This window comes from Protopterus annectens, chromosome 14.part0, assembly GCF_019279795.1.
Source record: "Protopterus annectens isolate FY-2018-M chromosome 14.part0, PAN1.0, whole genome shotgun sequence".
Lineage (NCBI taxonomy): Eukaryota > Metazoa > Chordata > Ceratodontiformes > Protopteridae > Protopterus > Protopterus annectens.
In genome coordinates this window covers 496,807,895-496,825,514 of record NC_056748.1, presented here as the reverse complement: position 1 = coordinate 496,825,514, position 17,620 = coordinate 496,807,895, and the positions used below count along the sequence as shown (strand labels likewise).

The 17,620-nt window shown below is 39.1% G+C and overlaps 1 protein-coding gene across 1 annotated transcript in view; it reads right to left on the bottom strand.

Moving 5' to 3' along the window:
- Nucleotides 1–17,620, bottom strand: part of LOC122788688 — a 728,859-nt gene that overhangs the window by 533,933 nt on the left and 177,306 nt on the right. Inside the window, exon 4 of the mRNA XM_044055582.1 lies at nucleotides 7,310–7,458. Coding sequence (XP_043911517.1) covers nucleotides 7,310–7,458 — 149 coding nt within the window. The remainder of the gene's footprint in view (nucleotides 1–7,309; nucleotides 7,459–17,620) is intronic.

Sequence of the window (17,620 nt, the reverse complement as noted above, 5' to 3'; positions counted from 1 at the left end):
CGCCCTCAGCTCTTCAGGATGAGGCAAAAAGTACTTCAGCTTACACAGCAGAAAGCTGATTAGTTCCAATGTACTAATCAGCTTCCTACTGCCTGCAGCCAATCCACATCACCCTACCTCTGTTCTAAAGAGCCCAAAAGAAATATAATGAAGGAGCCTCAAAAAATATAATGAAGTGCACTTCTGCATTTCTCGATCACACCTTTTAACACTTTCTCCCTGAGGCAACTGCTCCCTTTGTCCCACCTTTGCTACACTACTGGTTCTAATAAGCTCTGTTTGAAGAGGAATGAGGTTTCCCCCTTGGTCATTGCTTTAAAATTAGGATCATTAGTAAAGAAAGTAAGGAGATAACTGCCATGATAATCAAGAAAAGTTAGGTTTAAGGGAAGACGAGAATAAGCAATGCACATATTGCTGGTGAATGAAAATTGTTAAAAAGAAAATGCATGTATACTGCATGACAGCAAATATGAAAACTGTTGTGATTTATTTTGGTTTATTTGTTTTTGTTTTCTTTTATGTACTCTCATACAATTTAAAACATGATGATTTAATAAAGATGTTCTTAAAAAAAAAAGGACATGGATTACTGTATGGGCACCAAGTTGTCGATGTTCAATATGCTGAGAGCTTGCTTCCTAAACCTGTGAAGTTATGAATTTGTAAGTAGTTATATGTAATGTAAAATGGCCTAATGTAGATAGATACACTGAGGTGTTTATTTCTTTTTTTTTCTCTACCACAATGCACCCAGCAGCTACAGATGAGATTATAACACCCAACTCCTCATGTAGATACTATTTAATTTAAGAAATGGCAGCACTCAGAAATACTGCTAATTCAGAATCTTTAGAAAAAGATCTAGGTGATCTGTGTCCATCCTCTCCGATTCCAGGATTTTAGCTGTAGACTCAAATCAGCTTAGCAGCAAAATTGGCCCTGACATCCAACCCCTCACCCATCCCATAATACTCCGCACTTCCCCTAAGGGTCCATACTGACAATACTGTTGCAGCAAGTGACAACACAAAGTTCGTATATCTCACCTCACATAATATTAAATTACCTTCTCCCAGACCTCACACTCTTGGCAGGGAGACATTGGGTTTATACGATGAACAGGATGGACTCAGATCTACTGTTAGAGCAAGTATATAATTTCTGTACCTGTGGTGATCTTATGTATCCTACCATTCTATAACAGAAATTTCTAGCTAGTCCTTCTCTGTGGCATTATGAAAAGAAACCCACAGATGACAGAGGTTGTTAAAAGGCAGACCCAGACCTGGAAAGCACATCCACCTTATAGTGTCTTGCAAAAATATGCAGAAAAAACCTTGTTGCAGCAACATACATTTCTACCAGACTGAGATGTATGAATGCAAGGTAATGTTTTATTATCATAAAATAATTTAATGCATTGTGTTAACCACCTGCATAAACTCACCTCAGAAACCCCAGATACAGATTCCCAGGGGAAACAATTGAACAGTCATTTGACACAGTTTAGCTCTGTCCAAATAAAATCTTAATTACTTACTAAGTACAACTCTTTCCTGTTAAGAGTATTCTAGAATATTTAGGTTTCAAATTGGATTGTCTGGTGACTTAGACATAATTGTAGAATTTTGTTCTTGTGGACACTGTCTTTATGGAACACTATGTAAGAAAGAGAAACCATGCATAAAGCTTGATCTTCAAAGACGTTTTTTAGCTGATGTGATAATCACCAAGAATATAGTCTTGGAAAAAGACATTCCATTTCTGTCTACTAGTAGGCACAAATGGTGGCAGAGTAAGCTTTTCTAGGGGAAAAAAAAACTACAATTCGAAGGTTGGAAATGATCTTTAAATGGAGGCCGAATTTGAAAAGTTCCTTTTAAGAACAGTTTTATAAATATAAATCTTAAGAGATGCCAAGAAAACAGGTGTGCAACCTCAGGTGAAAGTTAGGTATCACACAAAGCTGAATCTGACAGACGAACAACTCAAACCTGTGTGAAAAATATTTGCCAAGTATTCTAAATGTAGGCTAGAAAGGCAGCATTGAAAGGATGTTGTTGCATCTTTCGGCTTTCCCAGTTAGGGGTCGCCACAGAGGAACTCCGGTCGGCTAATGATTGGCAGTAGAGTTTTACGTGCTGGCGTGCCGGGCCTAATGCACAACCTTCAACAAAGGAATGCCCATTCACGCATGTCGCCACACAGAAGACGCTCTAACTGAGAATCGAACGGGCAACGTGAAAGGATACAAACCTCAAAAAACTGAAAGGTAAACTTCTAGTTCTTACAGATCTTTTTAGTAGACAGGCTCTGGGCAGAAGCAATGCTACAAATGAGACTAGTCGGGTAGATTGTTTCCTTAGCCAATAATGGAATTGGAGAAACCAGGCCACCAAGTATGCACAACACCTTCAAACAGAAGCTTGTCCAAGAGGTGAGGCCATAAAGGGAAAAACAGGTTTGCAATCACCAAAACGGGGCTATCAGGATAACTGTGGTTTTGTATAGAGTCACATGCTGAAGAAACCTCGAGATTGAAAAAAGGGAGGAAGTGATTACAGCAAAGGATGGCCACCCCTATATCAGAGCTTCCTTAGGGGCACTTCTCAGATGAAGATATTAGGGGAAAACAAGCTATTACATTTAGTGTTGGTCACAAAATGCAAGGGCATCCAAACAAGGGTTCACCTAGTGATGGAATAAGTGCTGGGGAACACTCTTCCAAAATTTGCAGGCAACGGCTGAGTATGTCCACTATAGAATTAAACTCTTGAGGAATATCAACTGATATAAGAAAGTGACTGGATGATATGGCCCACTCACATCTCTCTTGGTCTTATGGCCTCAGGTAATGCTTGGGTAACTCCATATTTAACACAACATACAGTCACCATGCTGTCTGTATGTGCAGGAATGGCACATTGCGGGAAGAATCCTGATGGGTCTGTGTAGAGCAAGAGGACCACTCATTTCCAGCACATTTATATGCATCGTGGCCATCACCTGCAACCATGTAACCATGGACTACTCTGCTCTTACAATGCCCCAAAGTGCAGAGGCATTTATGATAACTGCTGCTAAGGGAACTGATAGATGAAAGGGGCGTACCCACAGACAAGTTGGGGTGTGAAACCACCACATGCAATGTACAATTGAGATTTTTATTAATTCCAATAAATGGCCCAAGGGCTGATCACAATGAGTTCTTTGAGCAAAAGTGGCAAAACAGAGATCTGAAGCCTAAGGAGAAGTGTAGAGCATTACAAAATAGGGGAAGAGTTTGAAATTTAGGAAAATCTTGGTGCCAAGCTGACCTGAACCTGTGGCTTCTCCTAGAATCACAGATGATGGACAAGGTAACTGCCTATTTTCTGTCAGCGACTTACTTTTTTCTTTTCTTTGTCATGTTCTTGCAGTAAATCTTTCCCTTCTTCAGTTATTAAAAAGTGATCAAATTTGGTTTAGTGAAAAAGCTAGGAATCTGAATATTGCAGGGACTCCTTTCCATACCATTTTGTTACTGGTAACAGGTTTCTTAGCTTCAGTGTCACTCAAATTAAACAGTAAAACAGCTATGAATTTCCAAAGTCTCAACAGGATTATGGCTCAACAGGAAGGAAAAGAAGGCAGCTGTAAAATAATAGAGGACAGGAACTGTAAATCTTCAAAGTGTTAACAGGATTATGACTCATATAAAAAGGAAGCAATAAACAGCTACAAACATCTTGTTATATGGATTCTTCCTTAGTCAAAATCTTAAAATATGACTGAAAGTAAGATGCAAGACCTGGCAAAAGAAATTCCTGAAGAAAGATAATGCAAAAGAAATATTGCAGAAGAGGACAGACAGTTGTGTTGTGCTCTACTTCTATGTGGCAGTGGAGAGATCACTTTGCAAAGAGATGAAAATCATGCTAAAAAAGGAATGTGCTTAGGGTGTAATATCCCTTTAATTCAAAGGTACTGCTTCATTAAACACAGCAATCTTAGGAGTCTCTAAATGCCACTGTTTAAACAGCATGGACTGTAGAACAAACTGCCACTTTCTGCAATGCAAAATGAAACTTGACTGGTATAATATTCAATATTAATGAACATCATACATGTGTGTATATTCATTCCCTGAAAGTATGACATGGAATACAATTAAATAAAAACACTGACATAAAATTAAGAATTGGCCTACTTTTTCACTGTATAAAACCGACATCCTCTACATCTGCAGAGCTTATGATAAAAAACACACAATATTCCGCAGTGAAGTAACTCCAAGAACTCATTGTGCACATGCAAATATAGCATGGTGTATACTTGTGCATTACTTAAGTGGAAATGCACTGTATCCTCTAGTAATAACTATAATACAAAGCCTAATTCAGCCATCTTGTTTTATTTGGTTCCTGGCACAACAGATAGAGCACCTGCATGTTAAGGAACTTCCATATAAATTTTATTTTATACTTACCTCTACCTTGACTGTTTAAGGAAATTATATTATTCTGTCACTAGGAAGCAAATGTAGAGGGAAAACTTCTTACCACCCATCCATTCCTGTCTTTCCCCTTACCCTTTTCTTTCCAGTCCCATAACTTCATGAATGCCTCTGTCGATTCCTTCTCTGTCACCCATTCTGGTAGTTCATCTCATGGGTCCTCAACTCTCTAATTTACAAAAGACTTTCAGAAAGCCAGGGAGTAGATAGCATCTACTCTCTTTACTGTCAGTATCTCCCAGTCCTTACTGTTCAGAACAGCTCATTCGCATCTCCCTATGAGCTTATGCACCAGTATAATGTTCTCCCAGAGTCTTCTGGTCTCATCTGACAAGAGCTCTAGCTCTCCTAGTCTCAGAATACATTACCCTCCCTCCATCCCACAGATCTTTAATGTTGTCTTTCATCTGCAGTTCTTCCAGCAGCCTGATGTTCCATTCCTTATATGGCCCTCAGAAATGCATGTAGTACTAAAGATGTAGTCTGTCCATGGCCCTGTACAACAGAAGCACTTTCCTTCTTTCATTCTGTATTCAGTCCCAAGGATACAGCCCAGCATTCTGCTTGATGCTCCAACTGCCCTCTCACTATTCTCCTTGGTGGTTCAATTCAGACGTGGTCAAAATCCCTAGATCCTGTTGCCATCAGTTCTCCACATGCCCAGCCGATACTTCACAATGGGGTTGTTGTGGCTTAAGTGTAGTAATTTGCATATGCTGTACTGAACCTCTGCTGACACCTTTCTTCTCAGTTGTTCAACCCTTCTAAATTGTTTGCCTCCTCCTCCATCTTCCACCACTGCATCTATCACTGTGTTATCAGAAGAGGTAGATCTTTTTAACTTCCTCAGGTATGCTTTATACACGCATATTGAACAGTACTAGATACAGGACAGACACCTGTAATAATCCAACAGACACTTTCCTAATTCCTAACATAGTACATCCAACCACATATTTGTCCAGCCACTCAATTATGCAGCCGAAGTTCCTCAGTCTTGGTCATGGCACCAAACTCCAGTTTTCTCATTAGTTTCCTCTTCTGTGGGACAGAGGCAAAGACCTTGATGAAGTCCAGGTAGAGTACTTTAACTGGTACTCCCCTAATAGGGCTCCTATAAGCCAGTCACAAAACTGGATCAGGTTTGACAGATAGTCCTTCAGGCCATAAACCTACATTGGCTACTATCCTGAAGATTAATGTCCACTAGAAGTGCTACCAGCCCTCCCCCTCAGACCTCTCCATGACCTGCCCTGTCATGTTTTCATGCTAACAGGCCTGTAGTTGCCCAGATTTTTTTCTGCCCCTCTTGCAAAAGGGTTCGTACACTTCCTGTCTCCCAGTCCTCTGGCATTTCTATAATCTCCAGTGATCTGCTGAAAATCTCCAATAGAGGGCATGCCAATACACTGGCCAAATTGCTAGAGACTCTGGGAGGTAGGCTATCTTGTCCTTATGTTTTATATTACCCTAGGACAATTATTTCCTTCTGAATCTCCTTTCTCTCTATCCTGATGTCAGTCCACTAGTCTTCCTATTCTGCTCAGTCTCCCTCCCAGCACTGCACAATCCTTTTGCTTTCCTTTCTGAAGACTAATCCAAAGTATTCAATTTGGTACCTGTGCTTTTTACCAGCCTGTTATGATCTCCTTTCCATCTTTGCTCATGCACCTAAAAATGTCCTTGCTTCCCATCTTCATTACCTGTTTTGCCTCCCTTTTTTTAACCCCCTTTGCCTGACAAGCTATCTATCCATTTCATTCCTGAATTAGGCAAGAACCATCACTGGCCAAATTCATTCTCCCACTGAAGTCACAGACTATCATGGGGTAGTCATCCAGGCAGATATCAGGGCCTCACCCCCATCTCAGGAGCTTCTAACATGCCTTTGGCAGCTTCTAAAGGACTCTAATGCTGCCAGTCTCTGGGGGAGGAGCACATTAATTTCCCCATGAGACTGCACCCTGACCTTGGGGACTACAATGTGGCAGCACTTTCCTCTGGCACAGACTCCATGGGCTGTACCAAGCAGAACTACTGGGTGCCACCTAAGCAGTGAGCAAAGCCACCCTCTCTACTCAGGATGACTAAACTATATACCATTCACTCCCATCCTTCTGCTTCAATCCTTCCAGTTCCTATGCTCACAAATCAAATATAGATTGCCTGGGTCACAATTAGGGAGCCTGCAGTTCCTCATCTTTGTGCTCAGACTCCTTGCACTGCAAAGCAAGGCAACCCAGTCATGGTCCGAGTCATGCCTGTTTCTTATGTTCTACATCACTTTTTTACCTTCTGTCCACTGCCTAAACACGTACCCAACCTTTCAGCTTCTGCCACTTACTCTCTCTCTCTCTCTCTCTCTCTCTCCCCTTTCCACTTTAGTTTAATGGTACAATCTTGTGGGTTACCTGACATAAAGCCAGGATTATGAAAGCCATTAATGAATCAGAAATTATTTAATACCCAAACCACTAATTTGGATTGCAGAGTGCTGCAAATGGTTACTCAAAACATTTGTGAGCAATTAGACCACTGTTGCATCAGTAAGTATCCAATTGTGTCACTGGAGACCCAGGTTTGGAAACAAAACAGATTCTTGGTAGTGTTATTTCTTTGCTATCAGGAACTATACATTTAAATAACTGAACAACACCCAGTCTAAATCAGTACAGCTTTATCAGGGTTAGCATCAACAAGGAAAGCCAAACTAAAGAGTTGGGTGTTTTACTAATAAACCAAAATTATAAGCACGACAAGAGAAGGGTAGTTGAGGGTTTTGCTATTTGTTAATTGAATTTTGTTACATACCACCATGATGACTGTTCGATCTTTACTGGGCACTACTGCAAAATTGACAACAGAGCGGATCATAAGTAAAAGGACTGAGAGACCAAAGACCACCAGCTCCTGTTGGCTCTCCTGTAGAATCCCACGTGTCACATAGTAAATGCAGAACACTGGAGGAAACACAAATAAATATTAAATATGTACTGAAAGGAAATACCAAGTTAATTTTTACACTTTTTTTTTTACATGCAATAACTTGCACAACAAAGAAACCATTTGGTATGGTTTTGCACAGTCAGAATTTTCTCTTTTTCTGTAGGCAGATGAAGGAATGCAAAGAAAGACTGGACAAACACCTCAGGAGTCTGGATTTAGTAGCTATGTAGTTTTCTGCTCTATGTAGAGTATAGAGCTAATCCATGTAACAAAGCAACTTTTCAGTGGATTTTAAGATGCAACAGATTATAGGTAATATACTGCAGAGCACACAAAAATTATAAAAAAATGCTCATAACACTATTGCCGAATAACGGTTATTTTGTCATAACAGATAAAACTATTAAGTAGTAGCATCATTTCCCCTTCATGTCAAAAGCAAGCAACTTAAGGTATAGTGGAGTGGATGAATACAGATGCTGCTGCAGACTCTGGTTTAATGGAACAGTGTCCATAGCGCTTCTAATTATTCCCATTGTACTACCTTCTGTATCAGAGTCATCCTCAAGGATGGACAAAAGAAATTCATCATTTGTTAAGTTATTACAGCCGAGTGCACATCCAGGAGTTTCTGCAGTTAACTCATACTGACGCCTTTAGGCGTCAAATATTGCTTATTAATACTTGCATTAATAATTCCAAAACTATGCTACATACAAGATGTCAGAAGATTTCATCTTAAAGCATACATTGATGGCAAACACAACTGCATTGATACTTGACTTCTAATGCAGTTTAAAGCATCAAACTGAATGAATACCGCTAACAAAGATTAATTTATCCTGAACAGTTTGCCATTTACAGTTTTCCAGTATCATTTATGGTTCCAGAGACATGAGTATTTGTTTGAACTGTACAGTAATTTTTTTAAGGCTGCAGCCATACCTACTCTGAATTGAAAGTACTCACTGAAAAGAGCTGCACTAGAGGGAATGAGTTAAAGGCCCCTCATTGTAGTGGTCCTGGAAATTGCATTTTGTCTGGCCTTGCTTCTAGCATGTCCTACCATATCACTTTCCCTTTTCTTGCACTGTGCCAGAGATTCATTTGTGCCTCCAACTGCACTGACTGCAACAACTATTTGGCTCCATGCTTTGCTTCTCTAGGCTTATCTGGGTCCCCTTTTACTGAACAGTGTGTCATATGCCCTAAGTGCTGCCATGGGTACATGATTTCCCTCACAGTTAAAGTTGCCATGTCTATCCCTTATTCTCCGTCTGTACCATACAGGAAAAAAAGGCTACAGGGCTACTGTCAGGCACTTGCCACAGTACTGTGTGCATGACATCAGTAGTTAAAGTGTAATCCACTGGTCTGTTATTCCCGTCGACACAACTGCACAAAAACAGTCTATTATAACTGTGATTTCAAAGAGCACACCTTCAAATATTTCAATACAAAAATGCAGTACTGTCTGCCACTGACAGGTACTCTTCTCTCACTGACATTACTAAAGCAGCAGCTTCAGTACACATCTGTATTTGTGTCTTATGCATGGTAAGCACTGACATGTTCAGTGACAAGGTTAACAATGATGTCTTGTTCATTTATTACATTTTCACTGTAAAGAAGTGCATGTCAAACACACTGCAACCAGTTCCCAATACTTAATTATTGAATGTAAATGCACAGTACAGTTTAAAGTGCATTACAACTGAACTTTAAAACACTATGACAGGAACTGTTGATTGCCCTGTTAATAACTATTACTTATTTTATAAAGTTTTTCTTACTTTTGGATGTCTGAGTTCTCCCAAGTAATTTGCTGCCAATTTGGCTATTCATGAATCAATATGGCGCAACTTAGCCTTACAGTGTACATTCAGCCTGATTTATACATTTGGTATGCAAATCAGGGTCAATTATATGCATGTCTATGAATCGCAGTACAATGCAAGCATGTTACAAAGTACATTGGCATATTCCGGATTTTCGCAGATTGTGGAAATACATGAGAATCTACATGAACGAGTCTGAGAAGGTGTGGATGCACGGTGGATGGCTGCACTCTGCAGCAATGCCAAGGTGTTCCTGGACATGGTCTGCTTGGCCAAAACTAGCCAATATACAGACATACTGGTGAAATTCAAAATGGAGTCATCTTAATTTCAGGTTGCAATTAATGTGAATATTAATTACTGGCCATCCAGAGCGATACATGCATTTTTCTAAAAACAAAACACAGACCTGCATTCATAATTCTTCACTACCCTACACAATGCAGAATACTTCAGTACACATGTATGCATTTAACAGTTACAATCTGACAGAAAAATATATAAATGAAAATGGACACAGGGAATATAAGATGTGTATTTGTAGAATCATTTCAAATATAGGCAAACAAGATTATCCTTCTCTCTTTTAATTGTAGATGAGGAAGAAATCTACTACAATTCTCAAAGTGAGAAACAGAAGAGTTAAGAAGATGGTGGAATCTTCTGGTAAGTGTAACAGGTTCCATAAGATAATTTATTTAAGTAACAGTAACTATAACATAAATGATTGCATATGCTTAAGTGTAACATAACTGGCAGTACAGCAATGCTTTTAAAACTGATTTCAGAGGTAATCCTGCAAATGACTGTTACACCTTTGCAAAAGAATTCAAAGGAAAACAGTAAAAGATGAAGGAAAATGCTATCCTGCCATTTTTAAGCATGATTAACTGCGGTAGTTACTGATACATTTCCTCAAGTTACATAAGCACTTATCCAGTCACTATCCCCAAGTGTAAGCATGTGCAGCATTTCCATACACAACTGAACTTTTCTGAATGGTTTGATTTGATGCCTTGCATTACAACAGTATTGGGTGCATTTATTGTGCTTTTTTCTGTTTTGTCTCTCCCTGCCCTTTTTTTTTTATCTTCTAGTGATTATTTTGCTTGTGTTTCTTTTTACTTTGTTGTTTTGCTTCTTTTCCATTTAATTTTTCTTTTATACAGGTTCAAATCCCTCAAAAGCCGTCCGGGCATATACCTCCCAGGCTAGGGTGAGATCACCCTCTGCATATCCAGGGCCATCCTCACAGGGTTGGAGTGGAGGCACTGCACCTGCAAGGAACTCTGGTACGTGGCAGCCAGGCAAGCCTCACTGAATAAGGGCTTCAGAGTTTGGTTGAGGGCATACTGGAGAAGGTAGTGGACAGGAGAATTACACCATTCAAAGCCTCTTTTTAGTGTGCGGAAGACAAGCTCACCCAGTTGGTGTTGACCACAGTGCCAACACAGGCCCCTACCCCCTCAACATCGGGGACTCCACTGCAACACCATCTGGCAGTGGATGTGTCTGAGGCTCTGTGGACTGAGTTCTCAGTTGAGACTTCCTCAGCCCTTCTTCCCTTACCATTTCTCCTGTACCTTCTTCCCCGTTTTCCATTCACTTTACCCTCCTACAAATAAAAGTGTGTGTGTGTGGGGGGGGGGCATCCTCTGACAAAAACATAGTGCCCATCCTCTCTCACCTCCTCCAGCTCAAACCCTATTGATGTTTCTTTTGTGTATTCCCCTCTGTTTGTCTATCCTTTTTCAGTCTTTTCTATTACCCTATTTCTGTTCTTTAATGAAACCATCAGGGTATTGACAAAAGGATATTCCTATATGAAACTGCTCTAAACCTTTTAATGTTAAAAAAAAAAAAAAAAAAAAAACAGTTTTTGCTGCTGTGAGTCAGCAGCTTTGCTATAATTTAAGTGTGGCTGTGCTCAGCCGCGATTGCCAGCAATGTGCTAGTGAACATCCTACTTAACAATACTGTGAAATACTTTGCAAATACAAAAATAAGACCTTTACATATTTTACGCTTTTATAAAAAAGGGTGTGATTACACAATTTGCTTTTCTCTCCCATATTCAACACAACTATGTTACGCTGACCTTATCTGCATATCTGTCTAGAGATGCTATATACAGATGTGCCCTAAGCATCTGCACAGCCCCGGACAATGAATACCACCATATGTCTGCAGTTCTTAGACCATAGCACACATCATACTGCTAGTAACCATAAAATCCTTGCAAGGATTTCCTGTAGAGGCAGCCATAAAAAATCAATATATTTTAATGCATTCAGAGGCATTATTATCAGTCATTCATAATGAACAATAGCAAACAGCCAAAGGAAGTTAATTTCTTCTAAAATATATTTGTAATAACCTTCTGTTTTTTTTTTTTAATTAGGAGATCATTCTATCACCCTTTACCTTAAATGCTAGTGTCTTCTCAGTTTCAACTACTTACTGCTGCACAAACAGCTCTACAACTGTAGTAAAAGAACAGGGATGTCACAGCAAAAGGGAAACTACAGTATTGCCTGCAGTCTTTAATCCATTCTTACCAGCATTTACAGTCTTCTAGACCCCCAAATACACTACAAGCATGCAGCAAATCCAGTTCAGTAAGATGTCTGACCATGTTCTATCACTTCCATTTCATTAAGATGTCTGACCATGTTCTATCACTTCCATTTCACATCCTTTTCCCTCCTAGCCAGTAACAGGGAAAAATGTCCCACACCAAAACAGTCCCCTCACTCACTAAGAAGCCAGCATTCATATGTCTAAAGCACCTTCAAAAGCCAAGTGACCATACTAATGCCTTTCAAGAAAGCAGTGCTGCTTACAGAAGAAATATTGATTACCAAAGTTTCTGCCATCTCTCTCAACTTAAGATTTAGGGTTAACTTTTACATTTTACAGCTGGCCATGGTGCAAAGGAGGAGAGCTCTGATCTGTAACATCAGCAGTCAGAGTGGCAGACTAGGTGCAGTCACAGAAGAGGGCAGGACTGAACAGCTGGTGGTCAGGTTCACACTCCTGCAGAATGGGTTCACTACCTGGGGATGGGACTACAGGTAAAGGAAACACTTTACAGATGTGTTACAGTGCCACACCTCTTTCACCTGGCCCACACACCTAATAGAACAAATATGAGGACAGCAGAAGCCCAATGTCAGTGGGAAAAAAACAGAAAAAAGCTCCTACTTAGTTCTTGGATCATGTTAGTAAAGTGCAGAAACAGCATCCATTTTATTTATTTCACATTTATTTCATACATTCTCAGAAAAATGGCAGTCTATATGACTTTTTCATCCTTTGATCAAACTACTTTTCCTATAAATGTTCAGCAACCAAAAGAATGGATGTACCACACTAACTAACCAATGATAAAGCAGCACCACTCCTTTTCTCTTCAAGAGACATCCCCTACCATGACCAGTAGAAGAAAACTGATAACATGAAGTAAATAGTTTGCTTTTATTTATTTATTTTAAGATGTCAAGCTTGTCAAACTAAGATAACTGTACACAACTGATTATTTTGTACAAATGTCTAAAACTGCTTCAGACACAGTGGAAATTGCTAGCAAGTATACGTCTCTAACATATGGGGACAGGCTGTATTGATACCAGTTCACAAAGGGGGAGCACATCAGAACCAGACAATTTCAGTACCATCTGCCTGATCAGTACACTAAGTGAAGTCATGACGAGAGTCATAATGGAGCTTATTCAGTACGCTATATGAAGTCATGAAGAGAGTCATAATGGAGCTTATTCAGTGTCATTAGTTAAGTAACAAACAAAAGTTATGAATTAATCTATGATAGATACAGATAAGTAGGTCAGCCCTCATCAACAACTCAGTATTTAACCCCTCACATTTTACCCACAATGCATGGAGAACAGCCATTCCTCTTCAGATCTCTGTCATACAGCTCAAAAGCAGAGCATGAAAACTGCAAGAATGACCTCTTAACCATGTCAGTAAAATGGAAGGGGGGAATTGGATGGGAATGTTGACAAGGATGGATCTGCGCATTCAGCTCTACTGTTACAGTAAGTGTGCAACTTTCATATATGGTATGAGGAAGTACATCCTTATCAAAAGCTCGACAGAAACCAAAGCTTATCCTCTTGGATCCTGTTCTCCCTCATGGGAACATTTGATTACTGTGGCCCCACTGTACATCTAAATAGTTTATCTACACTGAAGTGACTTGCAAAAAGATTCAGTTAAGTCAATTAGCTGCTACACAAATATGACCTCAGGCTACCTTCCAGGAAAAAAGGCATTAGAAGTAGCCACTGCTATCTCTGAAATGTGCCCTAGGGCTGACATGACAACGTTTCATTATATTTCCCATAACACAACATAATATAACAGCCAACCATTTACTTAACATCACTCTAAAAAACTTTTTTTCAGGAGAAAAACGTTAATAACTGTCATTCCTAAAGTATTTGGCTTGGTACTCACAACATCTGAGCTGTCTTTGGATGTCCATGCAATGCAATAAGCATTTTCCTCTATATGAATATTTTGAAAAGAAGAGAGGTACGTGGATTGGGCTGGCTGAAGTTAGTCTCATTAGCTACCTTAGGCATAAAACATTTGTAAGGAAACTCTATACTTCTGAAGTATATGGCATGGAGGTTGGAGGGTTCAGGCATGAAGCTTAGGATTCTAAAGCACTTTTTGCTGAGGTAGTACCTATTAAAATGTTTTCCAGGACAGTAATTTCATATTTACAGGTGCAGCTATTTCAAAAGCAGGAAGTGTAAGCTTTTCAAGGACAAAGTACAAGTCCAATGGAGGAACAGGATCTGTTAGAGAAGTCTGATGAGAATTGTACCCTTAAAAGAGGGAATAAACACTTTCAAGCTGACATGGACAAAAACAATGGTGCCTTATATGAATATAGCAGCTAGGTGTACTTTTACTGAAGAATACATGAGAACTGTATTACATATTTGAGAAAGACAATCAAAAGTTGAGAGCACTGGGGCCATATAGGGATCCAAACCTTTACAAGTAACCAATGCAGAAAACTCTGTTTATACTTTTATGACCTTCTAGCATTGGGTCTCTGGACAGAAATAAGAACTTGTACAACCCTAGAGGTGTATATAGGCCTCTGACAATGGAGAATGCATGCAGTTAGTCAAATAGTGGTGATCCAGACATGGCTTGCTAGAGGGACAGGTCAAAAGAAACCAGATGACTATGGCTATTGCCTCATATGATGCACAGCATAGCTTTCAGAATTGTTGCAGCATTTTTATTCCCTGATAACAGATTCCATTTACTGCAACATGAATGATGCAAAAATTACAGCCATATTACAATCATAACCAGAGCCTTTGAAACTTCAAACTATAGATTGTTAGTCAATAAGCTTCAACGTCTCAGCAGTGATGCGAGTTATCTAACAGAACTTTCCAGGTTTACTGCAACAATACCACCTCCATTACTGGCACACTTAATAAAGGAACGCCCCAAAAATCTGTGCATGGTTCAATTCTTTCTTCTCTCTTCATCAATGACCATCTGATGCAACTTCCTAATCTTAATTTAGTAGTGTTTGCAGATGATATTCTTCTACTACAATTCAGCACAAACCATACAGACTTAACAAAACAGACTACAGGATAACTTATCCCAGTTATGTACATGGTCTTCTAACAAATCACTAGTTAACCCAACAAATAAAACAGGGCTGCTTCCCCCCTCCCCATCCACTAATTGATAACCAAGGCAGTAGTACACCATATGTCAGTGAAGAGTGGTAGCTGGGCCTTCCTCTTCACTCCTCTCTCAGTTTTAACACTCATACAGATAATAGCAGTAATAAAGTCCTCATTCAATTAAAACTAACAGAATCAGTCATCTGCTCACTCTTATGGCCGGATTAGTCACTGCCAAAATGTACTAATACCTAAACTGGAGTATGGCCTCACATTTCTCGTGCTGCATTCGGCCCCAAACAACCAAAGAATAAAGATCACAGAAATAAAGGTCTTAGCAGATCTCTTGCTGCACCACTGCCAGTTGGCTATCAGTGACTAACAGAACCACATTCCAAGTACAGTGATCTTCAAAGTATTAAAACAAAGCTACTGCCCACCTCTTAAAAAGAATTTTGCATAAAAGATCACTGCTATAGACTCAGAATCACCAACACAACAGTCTTGTGCTACACGTCTACCATATAAAACCATTGTTGAGGAAAACGTTTTCTCCAGATAGGGACCAGCAGCCTGGAAGTAGTTACCTTCAGATGTTAAAAATCAAGAAACATTAAAGGTTTTCAAAGATGGGGGGGGGGGGGGGGGGGGGGGCTTTTTAAAGATGGTCTAAAAAGAACACTTCAAAAGTTGAATTCTAAATGCAATTGTTTCTGTGATAATGGTTAAACTAATCAGCAAAAACAAAAGTCACTGGAACAAAACACGGCAGTAAAATCCACAAACGTTTAATGAGAACAGAATTTTAGTATTACAGTGTTTTAGATTAAATGACAGAGGTGGTGACTTGAACAATATTATTGAAAAAAGCTGAGACGAAATGGATAGTATGGTTTCAAGCACATAAGAGCCCTGGCTTGAATGAATATGTTCCTTTAAAGCCTTTGCTTAAGGAATGTAAATTGCTTCATTGAATGATTGATTTTATTATAAATATCTCCGTTGTTGTTAATACATTGTCTGAAGAAGTGCCTTGTTACTGGGCATGAAAGCACTAACTTTCTGTTCTCATTAACGTTTGTGGATTTTACTTCAGTGTGTGCTCCAGTGACTTTTGTTTTTGCTTATTGGATTTTCTTTGGTCGCTGGGACTTTAGTGTTCCTGTATACTCTCCTTCCTCTATTGACAATGGTTAAACTCTTCATTTTTTGACAAGCTAAAACCTTGATCTGTACTCAAACTACAATACTGTAGTATCTTGTAGTCTTGAAACTTTGCCACTATAATGCATTGTTATAAGTATGCAATTATTGCAATACAGGTTTTTTTTAGATTTGGTACTATTCTCACATAGACTGGGCAGAATTGTACTATGATATTTAACTGCTATTAATGTATCTGTATGACTTTGTATACAGGTAAAACAATGCATAGGTTCATAGGTGTGTACTAGGCTAATGGCCCTGGGGCCTTTACAAGCCTAGCCCATAGAAGTGCCCTGGCATTGTGCCGCCCATCGTTAGTTCCCAGTCCCTCTATCAAGTACAGCCACTGGAATGATCCCCAGGGTGAATTTTCTATTACCCATGTACTCAAGATTTCACCTGAAGAGGGCTAGTGAGGTGCTCTGCTTGACATGTGCGGGAAGTCTATTCCAGAGCATTGGTAATCTCTGGTTTACAAACCTGTTCCTCCAGCATGTCCTGCTGATTGTGGTAATGAGGTTGAATACATGTTATATACATGTTTTGTATTTCTGTCATTGTGTTGCTTCTTTGCTTGATGAGCCCAGATCTTGGCTGACTTATCAAATAGTAAGTAATTAATTAAACCTAAAAAAATGAACAAGCGCAGGAATCTTTCTAGCTCCAACCTCACCACCACGAGTGTTGAGGAAAAAATAAAAAAACAGAAAACCTAGTGGTCTTAAACTTTTTTGATGAACTCCGTCACAATAATTTCCAAAAAGCATGAAACTCAGGTAGTTTTCCAAAGCAAAAAGTCTTTATTTGTCACAGACAACAGATCCTCATTAACAAAAAAATGAGAAATATTTTAACAGTGTTAAACATATTAGCTTTTATATACTAAGTAGTAGGTGTGGAAAATATACATATTGATTAATTTTAAACCAGCTTGTTCATGGCAAACAATATAAACAGGGCTGTAAAAGTGCATTTTAGAAGAGCAAGTACCCCCCCCCCCTACACACACACACACACACACACACACACACACACACACACTACTACTGATTAGATCAAACTAAATCCTAGTTACAGAAAACACTACCTATCTATTTGCAACCCACATTCCAAGATAAGGTATTAAGAAAAGCATAACATACACATAAAAAGACTTTTAACTAAAATCGCTCTTAGCTAACTAATGCAGTAAAGCCTTCATCGGGTATGTGGCAAGAACTAAAGTCAAGAAAAAACACATCTATCCAACTATAAACATAATCAAATAAATACTACAAATACAAAAATACATCTGTCTAATATCATCTAGTAAATATCTATCCATGTGTATCAGTGTGCATAAAAAACTAAGTTATTAACAGCTCAGAAAAAATATCACTGCTTTGCAAAAAAAATCATGTTTACAGCCTCAAAAACATGTTTATACAATGAGAACAAGTAGAAAA